At 44.8% G+C, this 19955-nt stretch overlaps 1 protein-coding gene across 5 annotated transcripts in view; it reads right to left on the bottom strand.

Annotated features, from left to right (window-relative positions):
• Positions 1-738: 738 nt before the first annotated feature.
• CYFIP2 (cytoplasmic FMR1 interacting protein 2) overlaps positions 739-19955 on the bottom strand; it is a 128863-nt gene continuing 109646 nt past the window's right edge. For all 5 annotated transcript variants that reach the window (XM_025924187.2, XM_086702937.1, XM_086702950.1 and 2 more), the window contains 5 exons: positions 14902-14974; positions 14342-14436; positions 8446-8684; positions 6767-6914; positions 739-3654 (listed from right to left, as the gene is read on the bottom strand). In XM_025924187.2, coding sequence (XP_025779972.1) covers positions 3487-3654; positions 6767-6914; positions 8446-8684; positions 14342-14436; positions 14902-14974 — 723 coding nt within the window. In that variant the 3' untranslated portion in view covers positions 739-3486. The remainder of the gene's footprint in view (positions 3655-6766; positions 6915-8445; positions 8685-14341; positions 14437-14901; positions 14975-19955) is intronic.

The following is a 19955-nucleotide window of genomic DNA, read 5'->3' as shown; positions in this document are numbered from 1 at the left end:
CTAGGACTCGTCTTTGTGAGTGGCCTTTGGGAAAGCTGCTGCTGTGAAAAACATGAGACTCCACACACTGGTGTCAGTTTCACACACAACTTTATAGTGTTCTTCTGGTGTCATCCTTTCTGAGGAGTGTGAGAGGTACCTTCAGCCTGGTAACTCCCTTGCCACCATGCTGGGCCTCCTCCTGAGCCCAGGCTCTGCTCAATCTCCCTCACCCAAAGCCCTGCAAAGTCCAGTGGCCCAAAGTCTAGTTTTGGGGTCGGGACTGGTTGACCAGTCCATTAGCATGACAGCAAAAGCTCAGGCTTTGAAGCTGGGTTCCAATCAGAGTGGTCACTTAGCAACGGTGTGAAAGTGAACACTGCACAGCCTGTCTGTCCAAGGTGGGATACAGCACATAAAGTGACTGTGGCTGACTCAAAGGAATGGAAGAATAGGACTTAGCATGCTGCCTGCACACATTAGTTCCCATCCTTCCTCTTAAAATAGAGATCACTCAGTGAGACCATGGAATTCTGAAGAGCAGCAACTATTGCCAGTATCTTATCTAGTATAAACCAATTTGTAAAGGTAATGCCTCCAGCGAGAAAGCAAAGCCAGCCATTAGTTTAGGGCACAATGACCAGCTATACCTTTATCACCTTCCATTTTCTTTCAGACTGTTTTCCTCAGTCATCGGTGTTCATGTGGCCTTCCACAGATCAAGGAACCCTGGAACAGGACCAGGAATCAAGACCAAGATGCTGGTTTGGAAGTTTTAATGGAGATGTAGAGATGGAAATGTTTATCAACTCAACACAGGTACCCCAAAATACAAAGCAAAATATCATCTTCAGCTGCATAGCAAATATGATTTAAGAATTTAACATCATGATTTGATCACAAGCGTAAATATAAGTCACCATAAATAAATGTAAATTCATTGTACAAAAATTCCCAACAACTCTTAATACAAATATGGTACATTTGACAGTTTTTGAAACAATTTTTTTTAAACTTTTTAAAACCTAAGATTTTTTTTTCCTGCTTCTTAGACACACAAAAAAAATCAAATCAAAAGGAGGCAGTAATACCAGGGAGGAAAGAATATTAAAGCTGTTTGGTATTCATAAATAAATGTTGCTGGCGAGCCAGGGAAATGAAATGTCTTTCATTTAGGTGAAGACCTCAATTTACCAGGATCAAGTCTCTTGAGGATAATAGGATTCTACCCAAGGGGTCAAATTCAGGGTTACAGATGCAGAACAGGAAGGACAGGTTATTGAAATAGCAGTCTCCTCAAATGGGTGACCCAAATCTCCACAAAGGCAATGATCATGGATTTGGAATAATCTCTAGGACTTAATAGCCAGTCACCTATCTGAAAGAGCCACTGTCCCCGGACAGGACTGAAGATTCTCTGTAGCTTAGAGATTTTTTGTTGGTGGGTTTTGAAGGTGTGTTCCACCATGTAGTTCTATCATGCGGTGTGTGTAGCCTCTCCCTTTTGCCTTTGGCGCATCTATGGTCACCAAGAAGAAAAAAATTAAAAAATCAGAATAGGAAGTCGCATCTAAGGATGAGAGGATCTGCCGGTCCACCCTGAATCACTTTCCTACCCTACAAATATTTTCTTTCATGGCTCAGAAGGAGCTCAAAGCCCTAGTGGTGGAAAGACCTTCTACAGCAGTGGTCCTCAGATTTCCTTGTGCAACAGTACAACAAAGAGGGCTTGTGGATAGTGCAGATTTCCCTTACTCTGGTTAATTGGTTTGAGGTACGGCCCAGGAATCTGCATCCAATGTGCTAGTCTCAGGACATGTTGATATAGGCCTTTGGACCACATTTGATGAGCCCTTCTTTCCTCCCTGGTGGGCACAGTGTATCACACAACCTCTTGCTATGGACTGTTTTGCTCTTTCCATGGGGTTAAAATGGGCCATCTGTTAATGGTAACCATTTCCATTCATCCACCCTAAGGGAGGGGATCATTATTGTTCTATTTTTCTCACTTTTCTTTTCCTCCCTGGGTTGGGGATGAGATATCAAATGTCTCACTTTTATTTTCTTACAAGCTCAGGGTCCCAGGCTTCTTTTAGCAAGAGGTGCTCTGTAATGAGACATTCATTCCCAAAGCCTTCCATCCTTCTAACCAGTCTCCCTATGCTCACTGGGAGATTCTGCAGAGTTTTGGTTGAGTCTGAGAAATGCACATAGATATATGCCCCTGTGCGATATGCCCCAGGCCTCAAAATCTTAGTTAAAGAGAACTAAGGATGTTGAGAGTAAAAGATAAAATGTCCTAGGAATCTTTCAGCTTCTAGGACAATGGAAGTACTGATTCAGTAGAACAGGACTCCTTTTCTGGGAGTGCATCCTGGTACTAAAAGCTCATTGACAAGTGTTATATTCCTCACCTCCCTGACTCCAATATGTTTTGGACTTCTGTTGAAATAACCCCTTAATATTTTCTTTCTCATGGGAGTGTTCCTTGATGAGAGTCTGTGCAGAGAAGTTGTCCCTAATTTGGTCACTGGCTAATGCGGTGGGCAGTGCATGACTGACTTGTTCCATGCTGCATCCCCAGCATCCACTGCCCTGTGCAGCTTGGTACTCACAGTATTTGATTGATGAATAAAGGAACCGCCTCCTCACCAAGCTGAGATGGTCTAATGGCTTTCTGTTTGGGGCTATGGAATTCCTGGCTGTGTTAATAAATACTGTTTCTGCACAACAGGCCTGACCATCTTCCTACCATAACTTCACTAAGTAAGATACGATTATGAATGCACTTCTGAGTTCTCTCTAGGAGCACCCTGAGAGGGGAGTGGGGTTTGGGGAGTCCAGGGACAGCCAGGGCCACCACCATCTATCATGGTGTCAGTACCAGGAACCTCATCTTCTGTTTCCCATGGCTCTCAGTGTCTGGTCCATGACTGCTGTGGGTGCTAGAATCCTTGGCACCCAGAGCAGGGGGAGATGTCACCTGGGAAAATGCGGGGAGGGAGCCAGAGGAGGAGAGGAAGTCGGTACGTGGACATACTCCTGTCAGCTCAGGCTGGTATCTCGGGTTATGGCCATGCTCTTTTCTCCGCTCTGAGACTTCACTTCTGAGGTCACGTGTGGGCACTGGGTAGGAGGTCACCATTTGGGAGGAGGTCTTGAGAAGCAACCATGGATGTGGGGTGGGGCTGTGAGATGGAGAAGGGGTGAGACTAGGGCTCTTAATACAGCTGAGGGGAAAAAAGAAAAGAAAAAGCACATACTGCCCTGTTTCTTTTGATTTTTTTTTTTTTTTTTCATTTACGCTATGGAGAAACCACCATGGAGATGTCATGGGAGAGCATGCACAGGCCCAGCCCTTGGGAGGTGTAGATGTGTTTGGGGAGGTTCTTGTTTGTGTCCAGGCCTATCCCATATGCTGTCCAGGAGGACCCTGTTGCAGGCTGGCCATGGCTTTCTCTCTCCTGCTTCTTCTCCTCCAGGTCGAGGGTCTGCAGGACCTTCCGCCTAGCAGGTGGTGGCCAAGGACTGGTGGATGGGTGGCTGGAAGCAACGTACGTGCTCTACGGTGGAGCTGTCTGTCTCCACGGACTTCATGTACTTGTTTAGGATGGCAAAAACCTCATTGTTCAAGATCTGGTACTTCCTAATTCTGTCTGCCATCTTCTTCAGTGGCTGCAGAAGGACAGGGATGTGCAGGTTAGGGGCAGGAGGAAGGGACAGAGGGGAAAAAAATGGAAGAGCAAGAGAAGAGTTCAGTGAGGTTGGGGTCCAGGGTCTTGATGCTTCAATGATCACATCACTCTCTTGCTTAAAGGCCTTGTATTGGTTTCCAGAACTAAGCAATCAAATCTTAACTTGGCCATAAAGCCCTTTGTGAGTTTTGAAACTTACTACAAAGCTACAGTCATCAAAATAGTATGGCACTGGAATGAAGACAGACACACAAATCAATGGAATAGACAGCCAAGAAATAAACTCCTCCATATATGGTCAAAGGATTTTTAACAAGGGTGCAAAAAAACATTCAATGGAGACAGTATGGTGTTTTCAATAAATGGTGCTGGGAAAACTGGATATTCACATGTAAAGAATGAAGCTGGATCCTTACCTTACACAACATAAAAACAAAAACCAAAAACAAACGTTGAAATGGTTTAAAGACCTAAACATAGGAGCTGAAACTATAAAACTCAGAAGAAAACATGGAGGAAAAGCTTCATGAAACTGAGTTTGGCAATGATTTCTTAAATGTGACACCAAAAGCACAAGTAATAAAAGAAAACATAGGGGTGCCTGGGTGGCTGAGTCGGTTAAGCGTCCAACTTCAGCTCAGGTCATGATCTCACGGTCCGTGAGTTCGAGCCCCATGTCGGGCTCTGTGCTGACAGCTCAGAGCCTGGAGCCTGCTTCAGAATCTGTGTCTCCCTCTCTCTCTGACCCTCCCCCATTCATGCTCTGTTTCTCTCTGTCTCAAAAATAAATAAACATTAAAAAAAAAATTAAAAAAAAAAGAAAACATAAACTGAACTACATCAAAATTAAAAACTTGTTTTTAAAATGTTTTTAAATGCAAACTTGTTTGCATCAAAGGACACTATTAACGGAGTGAACAGGCAACCCATGGAATGGGAGAAAGTATCTGCAAGTCAATATCTGATAAGGGACTAATATTCAAAATATATAAATATATCCAGAATATATAAACATATCCAGAATATATATCCAGAACATATAAATATACATAATATCCAGAATATATAAATATAAATGTATATATATACACAACAAAAAACAATCCAATTGAAAAGTGAGCCAAAGGGGCACCTGGGTGGCTCAGTCAGTTGAGCGTCTGACTCTTGATTTTGGCTCAGGTCGTGATCCCAGGGTCATGGGATCGAGCCCCTGTGTTGGGCTCTATGCTGAGCATGGAGTCTGCTTAAGATTCTCTCTCTCTGTCTCTGTCTCTCTCTCTCTCCCCCTCTCTCTGCCACTCTTTCCCACTTGCATGCGTGCTCTCTCTGTAAAAATAAAATACATCTTAAAAAAAAAAAAGTGAGCAAAGGACTTGAATAGCCATTTCTCCAAAGAGGATAACCAAACAGCTGATAAGCACATGAAAAGATTCTCAACATTACTAGTCATTAGGAAATGGGAATCAAAACCAGAATGAGATACCCCTCTACATCCATTATGATGGCTATTACCAAAAACCCCAGAGAATAACAAGGGCTAGGAAGGATGGGGAAAAACTGGAACTTGTGCATTGCTGGTGGGAATGTAAAATGGTGCAGCCACTACTGAAAATGGTATGGCAGTTCCTCTAACATTAAAAATAGAATTAGCGGGGTGTCTGGGTGGCTCAGTTGGTCAAGTGTCCAACTTTTGATTTTGGCTCAGGTCATGAGCTCACAGTTCGTGGGACTGAGCCCCACACTGGGCTCTGTGCTGACAGTGTGGAGCCTGATTGGGATTCTCTCTTTCCCTCTCTCTCTGCCCCCAACCCCCGGCCCATGCTCTCTCTTTCTCTCTCTCTCAAAATAAATAAATAAACTTAAAAAAAAAATGGAGTTAGCATATGACCCAGCAATTCCACTTCCTAGGTATATACAAAAGAAGTGAAAGCAGGAACCTGAACCAATATCTGTGCACTCATGACCACAGCAGCATGTACACAATAGCCAAAAAGTGGAAGCAACTCAAGGGTTCATCAGTGATGAATGGATAAACAAAATGTGGTATATGCATACACTAGAATATTATTCAGCCTTAAAAATGAAGAAAATTCTGATACAAGCTACAACGTGGTAAACCTGGAGCACATGGAATAATCCAGTCACAAAAGGACAAATACTGTATGATTCCTCCTATGTGAGTCCCTGGCGTAGTCAGATCCTAGAGACAGAAGGTGGAAAGGTGGTTACCAGAGTCTTGGGGGAGGGGAGACTAGGGAGCTAGAGTTCAATGGGAACAGTGCTTCAGTTTGGGAAGCTGAAAAAGTTCTGGAGATGGAAGGTGGTGACGGCTGCGTGACAGAGTGAGCGTGCCCAATGCCACAGCACCACGCACTTAAAGATGGTTAAGATGGCAACTTTGATGTTTTATGTATGTTCTACCACAATGGCAAAAAACAAACACAAATAAAACAAACACCCTTTATGAGGTAGCTCCTGCTTCCTTCTCCTTTCAGCTAGTCCTAGAGACCCGCGCTCTGTTCCAGCCACACATCTTCATGTCTCTCTGCATTTGCTATGGCTGTTCCCTCTGTCTGGAACATCCTCCCCACGCTGCACCCCATTTTTTGCCTCGTTATTGGCTGCTGGTCATTCTGGACTCAGCTCAAGTGCTGTCTCCATGAGACGCCTTCTCTGGCCACCCCTCCCCGCCTGTCCCCTCAGCCCAATTTAGACAGCCCTTGTCAGTGCACCCCAGCGGCCCCGCTTACTCCACAGCCACGTTTTTCCCATCCCCGTGCCTGTACGACTTCCGTGTTCAGTGAGAGTTTGTGTGGATGAGGCACCGGTATCAGCAGTCTGACTGGCACAGGGAAGGGGTAATTCAGGTCTGGAGCCCGGCCCAGCCCTGCGGGGTGACCTGATTCATCCCAGCAGGTTATGAGCAAGTGACTCATGGCTTCCTATAAGAAGGTCCCCGGCCACTGAGCATTTTTGTACCTACCTGTGGTGTGGGGACTTGGCCTCCACAAGCGGCTCACCCTCCTTTTCAGATGAAAGCCTGCCTGTCAGGCCCAGCCCCGCCTCCCTGGCCCCAACCATGAGCTGCTTACCACGTTCTTAATGACCTCATCCTTCCCGTCCTGCCTCTGTACTTTTAGCAGGTGGTAACAGAAGTCAAACAGGTCGAAGCGACGCTGCTGGCCCAGCAGGACGATGATGGAGCAGCCGGCCCAGTTCAGACCGTCACCAAAACACTGCCTGGGAGTGGGAAGAGGAAGCAGCTAGAGTGAGGGGCAGGGAAGGGCAGGGGGAGGGCTCTGGGGCCAGGAGTACAGACAGTGAGCAAGCCCGTCCCTGGGTCAATCCTCTTCATCTGTAAAGTGGGTACAAGGGAAGATGTGAGCATACGTTCACTTGTTCCAGGGACTGTGGTTACGTTATAAATCTTCCTAACCACAAAGAGGTGTCAGCCTATTAGCCACTGATGGAAAAATCACCTTTGCGGAAAACAAATTTGCAGGGAAAAAATTCAACCAGTCCTTGAGATTTACGTGGCTGATTAGAATTCAGATGAGAATGTGTCCGACCTCTCTGTAAAGGAGCTACAGGAATGCTTGTGAGGCGAAGGACCATCTCAAACCAGGGGACCAAGTGGCCCATGCAGGCTCAGAGGGCAGGGATGGGGCATGGTGTGTGGACGAGCAGACACTATTGGTGTGGGGTGGGGGGGAGCTGTGAGTCCTCCTGGGCTGGTGAGGCTCAACCTGTATGCCTCCCGCACGCAGCAGCATCTTGGGCGATTTTGGAGGCCATGGGTCGTCTCTCTGCTGTTTTCTTGTCCTCAAGCAGCAGCTGCAGCCCGATGGGCAGATTTCCCTGCTTCCCCATCACCGTGGCTAAAGGGAAGGCCCAGCAGCTGCTCTGAAAACAGCTTTCCCGGCCCACTCCCAGCACCACTGCCTCCAGGATTCTCTGCCTCTCACTTGCTTGTTCTCCAGGAGGACAGGACTTGTCTTCTTCACCACTCTGTTCTTGGTGTGTGTAGCTGGGTGAGGGAAGGAAGAACTGGAATCTGCTTCTGTCTTCTCTGGGGGTAGGACTGGGTTACTCTAGAAGGCTTCCTGGTTTTCAGGAGTGTAGGCCTCATGAGGCAGGACTGCGTGAGCAAGTTAGGGCATGAACCTCAGCTGGAGAGGCCTTGCTCTCTTTTCTATGAATCCTGGAATTTTGTGAGGGGTGAGGTGGACACTGGGCTTCTCAGTGACAAAGCCTCAGCAGGGCTCCCTCCTACCCACATGATCAGGGCAGCTTCCGGTCTAGGAAAAACCAGGCCCTGAGCGGTCCTCACGCTCACGCACACACTCCTCTGCCTCCAACCACTTGTTGCTCTTCCTGGAATGTCCTCTCCTCCCCTCTAAGGGTTGAATCCCAGGCAATGTTCAAGGCTCAGATCTACTGTGTGATTTACATTCCAAAAACTCACTCTGCTCTCTTCTCAGGCACCTGTCACCCTTCCTGCCCTTCCTGCCAAGCAACCTCATTCAATGTGCCTTATGTCTATGCATGTTGTCTCTGCTCAGCCCTGTAAACCCCATGAGGCCAGGAACCATCTACTTTTGCTCAGTACTGGTGTCTGTCCAGCACCTGGCACATCTGTGTATTCAGCGAGCAGCTATTGGACAATCTGCCCCTGCCCACCTTTCTGGGTGAGCTCTGGTAGCCTGGTGACTCTTGGTCGGGGGAGACACACACGTCGGGCGGGGACCCAGCCTTCCCGGAGGGTACTCACTCGGCTGTGAACTCGTTGGTCCCCACAGGGATGCAGTAGACGAACTGCATGGCACTCCAGAGCCGGTGGAACTCTACACACTCATCGACGTGCATGACACCATTGGTGGGCGGTGGGCCCCGCCAGATGGGGTCCTGTAGGTAGCTCCGGATGCGCGTCAGGATGACCTCAAACATAGACAGGCCGCAGCACAACCGCTCCTTGGTCAGCAGGTCGCCCTCCCGGGCGATGGCGATTTGCTGGGAACAGAAGAGTGCATAAACCTTCTAGCCTTACCTCAGACCCTGTCTTCCACCTCTCATGGGGGATTCCCAAACCCTACAGCTGGCTGTACCTGGGATTCATTCACCCACAGCAGGGCACTAACTTTGTAAACCTTAGTGCAATAGTAGGGGGTCTTGTGGCAAGACTTACTTGTGGTAAGTAAAATCTAGGAGCCATCAAAGAGGAAGAGTCCATTAAAAAAATCCACGTCTATCACATCATGGAATGTCATGCATCCACTGCAAAGACTGAGATGAAACTACTACCAGTTCACACTCACTGAGTGTGTGTGTAACACGTCAGGCCTGTTCTAAGCTACTTATCCCTCACATCAACCCCATGAAAGAGGGAACGATCCCATGAAACACTGACACTGTTATCCCCGTTGTACAGATGAAGAAACTGATGTTCAGAGAGGCAGCCAGTGAGCGGTAAAAGCTTGGATTTGAACCCTAGTCTAGATCTATGGCTTAAATTGTTACGTGAATACACAGCAAGTTTCAAAAAAGGATGTATACTATAATCCTATTAAACACATCAACAACATACAATCCCATAGACAAACAAAAGTATATGGTGTGTGTGTGTGTGTGTGTGTGTTTAAGATAGTTTAGAAGGAAATGTCAACTGTGGGAGCAGATAGGCTTGGCGAAGCACACAGGATTTTCACTTTTTACTTTAAATACTTCTGTACATCTGAATGTTCTACAAAAAGCATATGTTACTCTTTAAACATTTGCCACTGATTTTACAGGATCATCTCCTATTAGAAATCCTCTAAGCATTGTAAACTATCTCTATTAATAATTTAAACTGGCTTCACATGTAGGTCCTGGTTACTGCATCTCTAATAATCAGCCGGCTAGACAAACACATCAAAACACATTACTGTCTTCATTATGAGTAAAAATGTCTAGGGGTAGAGATCTCAAAACCATCTGCAAATGGTAGACAGACATTAACATTTAAGGTCAAAGTAAGGTCTCCAAATCTTGGGACAAGGCTAAAGAGTACTGGTCTCTGAGATGGAGAGGTCCACATGGCACTCACGGGGTCAGCTCTCCAGAAGGAAGTCTCCCCAGAGAGCTCATTTCACAGAGTGCCTGGAAGGGGCCTACCTGACTTCTCCCTTTAAGCTATCACACTGGAGCCCCTAGAAGGAGAGCAATCTCTAAATTAATCCACAGAAGGAAATAAATCAGGAAACACAATGCTGGAGCCCATTAGGAAAATGGGCTATGGGCTTAGTTGTCATGACAACTATAAACTGAAAGAAGTCTAGCACACACAAAAAAAACGTAAATTGGGGAAGACAAATTTGTGTTTCAAACATGAAGGAGAGGGAACCCTGATTCAGGCTGACTCATATTGATTCTATAGGCAGAGAAAGCTCCTGAGCAGAGAAGAGACCATTTAATTTGTCACAGTTGGCTAGAAGTGTCTTCAAAAGAATCCTGAAGCTGGTGTTTCATTCTGTTCTTACCAGGCAATGCTCTAGACTGGTATTTGGACCCTGGAAGGGCTCTCCACTCAGAAAGAGAGGGCCTGGTACAGGGAAGGTGCTCAGTAAATAAATAAAGGACCCATATTTGTTCTCAAGTCATGGATATTCCTCTTCATCAGTTAACACAGACAATTCTGGTTCACTAATTAATCTCCTGGGCATCTACATAGTCTGAATCAATCCCCAGGGCCTGATAATCGTGTTGGGGAAAAATCAGCAATGAGTTTATAAATCTGTACACAGACTTTGAACTCTGGTGACCTCCCCGCTACAACCAACCAAAGGGCCTGAGACTGAAATGGTTTAGGGGCTTTGTCCCTTTGCCTTGGAGAAGCATTTACCCTTACAGTTTCTCCTGGGAGGGAGCTGTAAAAGTAACACACAGTCACTTGGATAAATACGGAAAAACATTTTCAAAACATTATAAGAAAATAAAAATCTCCCATGAACCCCATTACCTAGAAATGTGTAACACGTCACGTCTAGGAAATGAGGTTTCCTAGAGCATGGATATATGATTTGTGTTTATGTATGTGAGTGTGTGTATGCATCTATATTTAACAGAATTTGTTTATCTTGCTTTTTTTTATCTTCAGATAGCAGCAATCTAAGAAAACTATTTCCTTCAATATTTTCAGTACTCTAATTTTTAATGGTTACATAAAATGGCCATTGATATATCATCATTTATCGAGTCTTCTACACTTTTTTTATTTTTATATTTTTTATGCTTATTTATTTTTGAGAGAGGGAGAGAGAGAGAGAGAGCGCGCGCGAATGAGCATGATCAAGGGACGGGCAGAGAGACGGAGACACAGAATCGGAAGCAAGCTCCAGGCTCGGAGCTGTCAGCACAGAGCCTGACACGGGGCTCGAACTCACGAACTGTGAGAGCATGACCTGAGCCAAAGTTGGAACACTTAACCGACTGAGCCACCCAGGCGCCCCTTGAGTCTTCTACTCTGATTATTTTAAACTGTTTACAAATTTTCATTATTGCAGACAATTCTTAAGCAACTGTCCTCCTATGTAATTCTTTTTAAGCTTATCTCTGATCACTTTCTTAGGATAAAATCCTAGAAGGAGGAGTAGGACGATGCAGTTGAAGTGTGTACATATTTTAAAAGGCTTTTGCTACATAGCAGCACACTGGTCTGCAGACAGGCAGAAGCACTCTGTACCCTTTGCGTGAAGTCTGCACCTTTTACCCTCACTAGCACTCTGTTACCAGTAAGCAAAGTTCTTTGCCAACTTGAGAGATGAAAAATTGTACCCTAGTCTTTTAATTTCCATTTCAGTGATTACTGGTAAGGTTGAACACTTTCACTCTTTGTTGGCATTTATACTTTTCAGGGTGTGAGTTTTCTTTCATCTCCTTTTTCCTTTTTGCTTTGAAAAAAGTGCACTGATTATTGTTTGCAGCAAAGGCCCTCAATTTGTGACTTGGTGTTATGTACATATATATGAGATGTGTTTCATATACATTTCATCCAGTTCTTTTCTAGCCTAACTCAACGGGGGGGATTTTTCTCTCTCTTCCTGCCGTTCTTTTCTGAGTTAACAAGGGAACAGAAAAAGCATCTGTGAAAATAAATGTGGAAATAAATTTCTTCATGGAACACTTTGATTACGTTTAGTGCCCTCTGGAGGAGAATGGTATCTCGATATCCTTGGTATCATCCTTTGTGTTTTTTGAAAGTCTTTTAACTTATTTTTGTTCATCACAACAATCATGAAAGATGGCTCAACTATGGCAGCCAAACACCCATTAGCCCATTTCACAGGCGGGGAAACAAAGACTGAGATATTCAATGTCTAGCAGTAGATTATGCATCAATTCAGGTGTGAAGCTGGAACAAGGACCCCTGGCTAGTGTGCTTTCCATGGTAGCACCGGAGATCAAATCAGGTCACCTGAGTATGTCCCAGAAATCAATGCAAACAGTATGACACCATCAAAACCTCTTGACTTTAAACATGTGGCAGGATCTCCCTTGTTGCTCACTTAGATATTATGTGAGTCCCCTGAACCCCAGCTAGCCTGGAAGGTCATATTTTGTTAACTTTTCTTCAGTCTATGGGACGACTAAGTTTTGGACTATTCCTTGAGGGCTGGGAGACAGAAAACTGGCACTTCCTCTCCCTCCAGAATGTCTAGGCTTTTGTTGGTCAAATATTCAGCATTTGACAAATTGAGATTTCTAACAGTCCCAAGGAAATGGTGTTCGCCAGAACAGGGAAGGAATTTACAGTCTTCTAAGTGGAAACACATGCCAAACCCTGGATGTGAGAGGCCAGATTCTTGTAGGATGACACCAACAGCGGAGCAGACACATTTCTATGTCGCCGGCTTGGGGGATTTCTCCCTAAAAGGAAATCTTTAGAGGACTCCTCTGCTCAGCCTCTGAAGGCCAACAAAAAAAAAAAAAAAAAAAAAAAAAAAGTGTGCATACTCCACAGGATCTGAATTCTCCCCGTGGTGACTCCAAGGACCCAGATGCCACTGAACACTGAGTCACGGTTTTCAGTAGGAGGTGGGTGGCACACAGGTGGTCTGGTGATGGCTGCTCAGGAGCCTGAGGACGGAGCAGATCGGGTCCTGCCATGTGCTCCAAATACTTGCCCTGATTTTTTAGAGAAGAGGCTGCCTTCTGCCCCCTTGCTGAGGATGTGAGTCCTTCAGACTCATCAGCTTTGGTGGTACGAGCAGAGAGGACCCATGGAATGCAAGTCGGAGTGCACACTGGAATCCCAAACCTTTTGAACAGTTGGCAAAGGCGAACAACACACACCCACCCTGGCTCGTCTCACCAGGGCACCCCATTTCTCTACCTGTGGAATTCCTCCCCTGGCCTCCTGAAAATGTGCAGATCACTCAAATCAACTTGGAAGGAGACAGCACGAGATCCTCATTGTGTCCCTCCCCTTTTCCTGATTCCTGCCACTGTCTTGAGTTCTCTGAGGCAGGGGTCCTGCCCCACTCATCCTCATGTGCAGAACAACTGGCACTGGTGTGTAAAAATTAGTTTTTGTTTCAAAGATTTTATTTTTAAGTAATCTCTACACCCGAAGTGGGGCTCGAACTCACAACCCCGAGATCAAGAGTCGTATGCTCTATTGGCTGAGCCAGCCAGGCGCCCCTGCAAAAACTGATTTTAATTACAGCATTAACACATGAGCTTATTCACTTTTGAAAAGATTAGAGCATTACAGATAAAGCTGACGTGTCCTGTGATCACTGCCCCATCTCTGTCTCTTTCATCTCTCTTCAGAGGGTGCCGCTCTTATGAACTACTAGTATACCATCTTTCAGGAAAAGCTTCACTGATATGGTTTTGTTGTATTCATTCTTCACCTAACTGTGCTCTTATGATCGATACACATTGATGCACCTAGATCTCATTTTTCCTTTTCATTATTATATAGAAAGTATTGAGCATTCAATGAACTTTACCACATTTTATTTAGTCAACCCTCTGTTGGTTGTTTCTAGTTTTTGCTTTAACAAACAATGCTACAGTCAACATCCGTGTTCCTGTGTTTTTCCAGCAAAGATATCCAGAAGTCAATCACTGGTTCTCAGGGTGTGTGGAGGTTGAATTCTGAGAGGCAACTTACTCCTGATACTACCAGAATTCCTGATGCTAATAGAAGCACAATAGATACTTGTCTGACTTTCTTCTTTCTGGGTGGAATAGCTGATACACAGTGTAGAAGAAAGAACTCAGGCCTGAGAAATAGCAAATCTCATTCCAGACCTGACCCTGCCACTAACAGGCTTTGTAGACATTCCTCTCTCTGTGCCTCAGTTTCCCTGCCTGTCAAATGAGGGGGTTAGACCAAAGGAGAGCCTTTTAAAGTTCCTTTTGGTTCTCAGAGTCCACGATACAAGTATGGTACCTGGGGCACCTGGGTGGTTTAGTCGGTTAGGCGTCCGATTCTTGATTTCAGCTCAGGTCATCATCTCACAGTCTGTGGGTTCGACCCCCATGTCAGGCTCTGCGCTGATGGTGTGGAGCCTGCTTGGGATTCTGTCTCCCTCTCTTTCTCTGTTCCTCCCCTGCTTGCTCTCTATCTCTCTCAAAATAAATAAAAATAAATCTTAAAAAAAAAAAAAGAAGGATCGTACCTGAGGGGTCCCCAGCCGCTCTATCAGAGGGACCAGGTGAAGAGGGGCATACTTGGCCTCCAGGCGTTTCATCCGGACCTCCAGACGCTCCCCTTCTGCAAAAGGAGCAGCAGAGCAGGAAATGAGACTCAGGGCACCCTGGGGGACCTGAGGAACGAAAAACTCCCAGAGGACCGGTGACGTATCTGTGTTCCAAAACTTGGGACGGACTGTGTCGAATTGCTCTCTTTCGTCCTGGAAAGTGTGATCGGGACTCACTACAAGGAAAACGTTCTATTATCTCTGTCCAACAACAGAACTATCTGCCCTGTGCGGCGGTGAGTTCCCCATCATTCGAACAAATTAAATGAAGGCTAGACAGGAACACATTGGGGATGATCTAGAAGGACCAAGGAACAGGGCCTGGAGTGTCACTTCTAATTCTGTGATTCTATGAATATCAAATAGCTGCCCAAAGCTTTATTTATCCTTTCTGACTGCAGATCTGAGTTTATTGAGATTAAGTGGGCATGAAGTTCAAATGCAAGTTGGCTATTTAGTGGCTGTTAGTGATTTCTTACCTTTGATGTAGACTCTAGGCAAGATGTTTTGGAAGGGTGCAGCATGGAGCAAATCACAGACTTCCTCCTGAGACTGCAAACAGAGATGGAAGGAAAGAAAAAGGAAAATAACGTTCATTTTAAACCACGAAGAATTTTCATTTCTAAAAACTTGAGCACCACAGACAGCCAGGGTTAAATTTTGGCTCTTCTACTTACTAGCTGTGGCATCTTAGGCAAGTTGCTTAATCTCTTTGAGCCTATTTATTTACCTATAAAATGAGGACCAGAATAGTACTATTTAATGAGTTTTTGTAAGGACTGAGAGAAAGCATAACCTTATAGGATAGTCCTGGGCACATAATGAGTGTGCAATACATTTTTCATTATAATCATATAAGAAATTTGTTGAGGATTTCAAACAAGTGACAGAGGAATCAAACAGAGATGATGGGCCCCAGAGCCTGTGTCTGTCTGATTGGTTATGAGGCTTGCAAGCTCAAAGCAGGTGGCTTGGCCAATCTGCCCACCCACTGACACGTATGACTCTATGCAAAGGCCTGTGTCTGTTTGGTTTTCTCCACACCAGACACCAAACAGTGAGATCAGAGAAACTAGAATCTAGGACAGATCCGTTTTGATGGTGACTTATTATGCATAAACGTGAGCTTTAGAAAGGCTTAAAAAGAGGGAAGAGTCGGGGGAGGACAGGCCTGGAGGACAGGGTCTAATGAGCCTGCTGTCCCGGGACCAGTTTACAATCACTGGATCTCAGAACAGAGGATGGCATAAGAGGACCGAGAGAAGCCACGCCCCCCAAGGCTCTTCTTTAAACTGTGGGGATTTGGACTGGGTAAGACCCAGGCTTCATTCAACTCTGGCACTCTTGGATCCTGAACATCTGGGAAAATGAGAAGTATGAGTGCCCTTGGCTTTCCTTACCCAAGCATGGGTGGAATATGCCATCTTGGAAATCTGGAAGGCTGGCTGCTCAAGAGGGGAACCCCCAAACTCCTTTCTCACTATAGGTCAGTCCTTGAAGCGAGCTAGCAGAGGAAAGACAAGTGAATCCTTCAAAAGGACACTGATCTCAGTGTCTTAGCCAAAGGGGAAAATTTCCCTCTTTCTTAATTAAGCTATTTTCTCCCATAACCAGTAGATCAAATCACCTAGTCTTGATTGCTATTTGTAAACTTAGGTCCTCAGCTTCATCGTATCAATCTAAAACTTGGCTTATTGATCATTCAGGCTACAGTTTATTAATATGGTGAATTACATTGATTTTTTCAGTGATGAACGAGCCTTGCATTCTGGGCATAAACCTCAATTGGATGTGATGCATGATCCTTTTTATGTACTGCTGGATATTATTTGCCAATATTTTATCGAGGATTCTTACACTTTTTTAATGAGGAGCACTGATTTGCTGTTTTCTTTTTTAAATGTCTTTGGTTTTGGTATTAGGATAATGTTGACCTTGTAAGATGATTTGGGATGAGTTCTCCTCTTTTCTGTATTCTGGAAGCAACTGAACAGAATTGGTATTATTTCTTCCTGAGACGCTTGGTAGAATTCACAAGTGAAACCATCTGCATGTGGAGTTTTCTTTGTTGCAAGTTTTTTTTTGTTGTTGTTAATTAGAAATAAAATTTCCTTAATAGACATAGGACTGACTATTCAGGTTACCAATGTTTTCCTTGCGTGTGTTTTGGGGTTTGTATGTGTCAAGGCCATGGCGGCTCCTTTCACCTCTCCCACGATCCCCACTTGGACGTCCAGCTCCTTGCTAAATATCACTGCTTGGATATTCCACACCTCCACATTTCTAAGGCTGACTTTCCCCTTCCTCCCCCCTTTGCTCACCGAATGTCACATTTATCTCCTCATGTGCCCAAGCCCAAAACCTGGGGCTCGTTTTCCTTCTCTTTACTTCCCATGACCATTAAGTCCTCATGTCTCTCTCTCTTTTTTTTAGACATTTATTTATTTTGAAAGAGAGAGAGAGAGAGAGAGAGAGAGAGAGAGCTAGCGAGCGCACAAGCGGGGGAGGGGCAGAGAGAGAGGGAGAGAGAGAATCCTAAGCAGGCTTTGCACTGTCAGCACAGAGCCCGACACGGGGCTGGGTCTCATGAACTGTGAGGTCATGACCTGAGCCAAAATCAAGATTCAGACACTTAACCAACTGAGGCATGCAGGCACCCCACATCCTCATGTCTCTTGCTTCTTTCCACATTTCTTCCCGTTGGCCACCACAACACTCTGAGGTCCTTACGGGTGGGGGTGTGGTCTCTAGTTCTGTATCTTCTCCCCAGTGGCTAGAACGTAATGGTTTCTCAATAACGACTGATAAACGAATGCATATTTGTTATCTCATATTTGTCTTAGATGAATACATAAATGTATTTATCCACATGACTTAACCTCCAAGCATGAGAATACCATTACATCCATTCACCCAACAAATATTGGTGGAGTGCCTGGTACTGTTCTAGGCTTTGCAGATAAGACATTGAACGAGTTAGACTAGATCTCTGCCCTCATGGAATTTATGTTCTAGTTGATAGAGACAGATAAAAACAAACAAATCAGAAAATTTCAGATGGTGATAAAACAAAATAGGGTAATAGGCTAGAGAGTGACTGGGAGTGGGGAAGGGTCTACTTGAGGAAGGGTGGGTGGTTAGGGAAAACCTTTTTGAGGGAGAGACATTTGAAGAGAAGATGGAATGAAGTGAGGGAGCCAGCCATACAGATATGAAGTAAGAGCATTCCAGTGCAAAGGCCCTGGACTTTCCCCTTCCTCCCCCCTTTGGGGCAGAAGGTAAGCTGGAGCCTAGTGATGCCATGCTGGGCATCACAGTACACACTGAGGCCCTAATGGTAGGGAGGGACCAGATCATGTAGGGGTTCATAGGCATGGTATGAAGTCTGGATATTATCTTAAGTGCTATGAGGAACTATGGAAGTATTCTAAGCAGATGGTTGGTTACAATAGCTCCACTGCCAAGTTTTCCTATCTTTCTTGTTTTCTTTTCTTCCAAAAAATTCAGTGGCTCCTAGATACATCTTCTTACTAGAAAAGCTGACCATTGCATGAACCGTTAGCTTTCTATTTTATTAAATTTAGGTGGGTAAAATTGACCTTGGGTGCCACCTTAGGGGAGAGAGGAAGAGGAAGAAGGTTATGGATCCTCTACAACAAGAGCAATGTTGCTGCTTTATTACTTGCACATAATGAGCTTCCACTTCAGATTTCCTTGGGGGACAGGAGTGTTCCGTCCCCTCTCTGCATCCCCCCCCCCCCCACCATCCACAACTGCAGTGTCAGGGGTTCTCTAGGGCAAGGGGAACCTCCTGCTGGCATGCTTCCTGTGTGTTTTCTACCTCCTCATGCAATCTGTTAATGAAGGTGAGGAAAGACAGAAGGATGTGGTTTCCTAATAGAGGTGGGAAAGCATTTGCCTGCAAAGTCCCAGAGGATGAGCTACATGGCCATTTGCATAATGAGGCGGCTACATACCTCACAACACCTTTCACAAGGCATTTGTCTGGCATTCCTTAGCTGAGGCCACTGCGACGGATAAAAACGTCCAGTGCCGAGCACACAAAGGCTTGTGTCAGGGAGCCAAACCAGCCTCCACTGTGCGCGCCCATGCTAACGGTCGATCTCCTCCTTATCTAATCTCTATCTTGAAGGATCCACACTTGGCCTGTCCAGGAACCCCCAGCCCCTGGCTTGTGAAGCACGTTGATAGTAGGTTTCTTACCACTCGGCCTGCACTCCTTCTGCTCCAGCCACACCAGCGTTTGTTATTTGAATGCACCATCTGTGTGCTCATCACTGAAGTTTTGCCTTCTCTCTGAAACGTTCCCTGCCCCTCTCTTGCCCACACTCCCTTTGCTTAGTCAACTGCCACTCTTTTTTCGGATCTCAATTCAAACATCATTCCCTCAGGGGAGACTTTCTTGACCCCCCTCAATACCTCCCCGCCTCGGGCAGGTTCCCTTGTTATGTGCCCTCAAAGAATCACATCCTTTTCCTTTCAACATCTGAGCGCAACCTGTTTTAGAATTTATACTTGCCTGATTATATGTCTGGTTAATGTCTACCTTCCCCCACTGGGATGTCATCTTCATGAAGGTAGGCACAATGTCCATTTTTAACTGTATTTTATTCCCAATAGGGAGCACAGTGAGTGTCCGATAGATAATAAATGCTCAGTAAGTATGTGCAATAAAAGTTGAATGTCTGTGGCATAAAAGGGAATTGAGACTTAGGACAGAATCTCTCCTGTTTTGGGTTTTCTTATATGGGCCTGGATGCTTCCCCTTATTACTAAAGAAAGTATTTTCTCTTCAATTTTACTGATTACTCTGTATGAATTACATGACACATTTTTAAGAAGTACTCCATGTGATGAGATTCTCAGGTGTTCTTAATTTTCTATCCCTTTCTTTCTCCCTGTTTTTTTCCCGACTTGTATGCACTTACCGAATTTTCTATATTGTACATATATCATTTTAAAAAACTGATCTGAAACAAAACTCTGAAAGTAATTTTTTAACTTTAAAATAAGGAGCTTTGGGGGATTTGAGCTGGAATTAGAGGGAAGGACATGAAATCCTAGCATGCCATCTGGTCTAGCAAGGAAAAACATCTGTGCAGATTTAACAATGTAACTAGTATATGATTTTGTTTTGTTTAGGCTACACTTAAGGACAAGTTGCAGAAGAAAATACAAGTGTTACAAAAATACAGCTTTGATCATATAAAAGCAAAAGTAGCTGACATGGGGTAGGAGGCAGAAGTGTTAGAAGTGCAAGTTGGGGGTGTTAATTTCCTCATCTTTCACAGAAAGGAGTCAAGATATTAAATAATGTTACGAAGAGAAGCAACAGTGGTGTGAGTGTATTATCTCTGATTACAAGGGAAGCAACAGAAGCAACAAGTGACATAATCAAATATTAAAGAAGAGAGAGGAGAGATGTAAATGAGCTAAAATCTCATCTTTCCGACTAAGGAGTCAGTAGGTATTGTCTAAAGGTGCCAATTAAGAAATAGAAGCTATCCTCATA

Source organism: Puma concolor, chromosome A1 (genome assembly GCF_028749965.1).
Source record: "Puma concolor isolate L17-30 chromosome A1, mPumCon1.1.hap2, whole genome shotgun sequence".
Classification (NCBI taxonomy): Eukaryota; Metazoa; Chordata; class Mammalia; order Carnivora; family Felidae; genus Puma; species Puma concolor.
The sequence above is the reverse complement of the archived record's forward strand: the minus strand, read 5'-3'. Positions and strand labels throughout refer to the sequence as shown.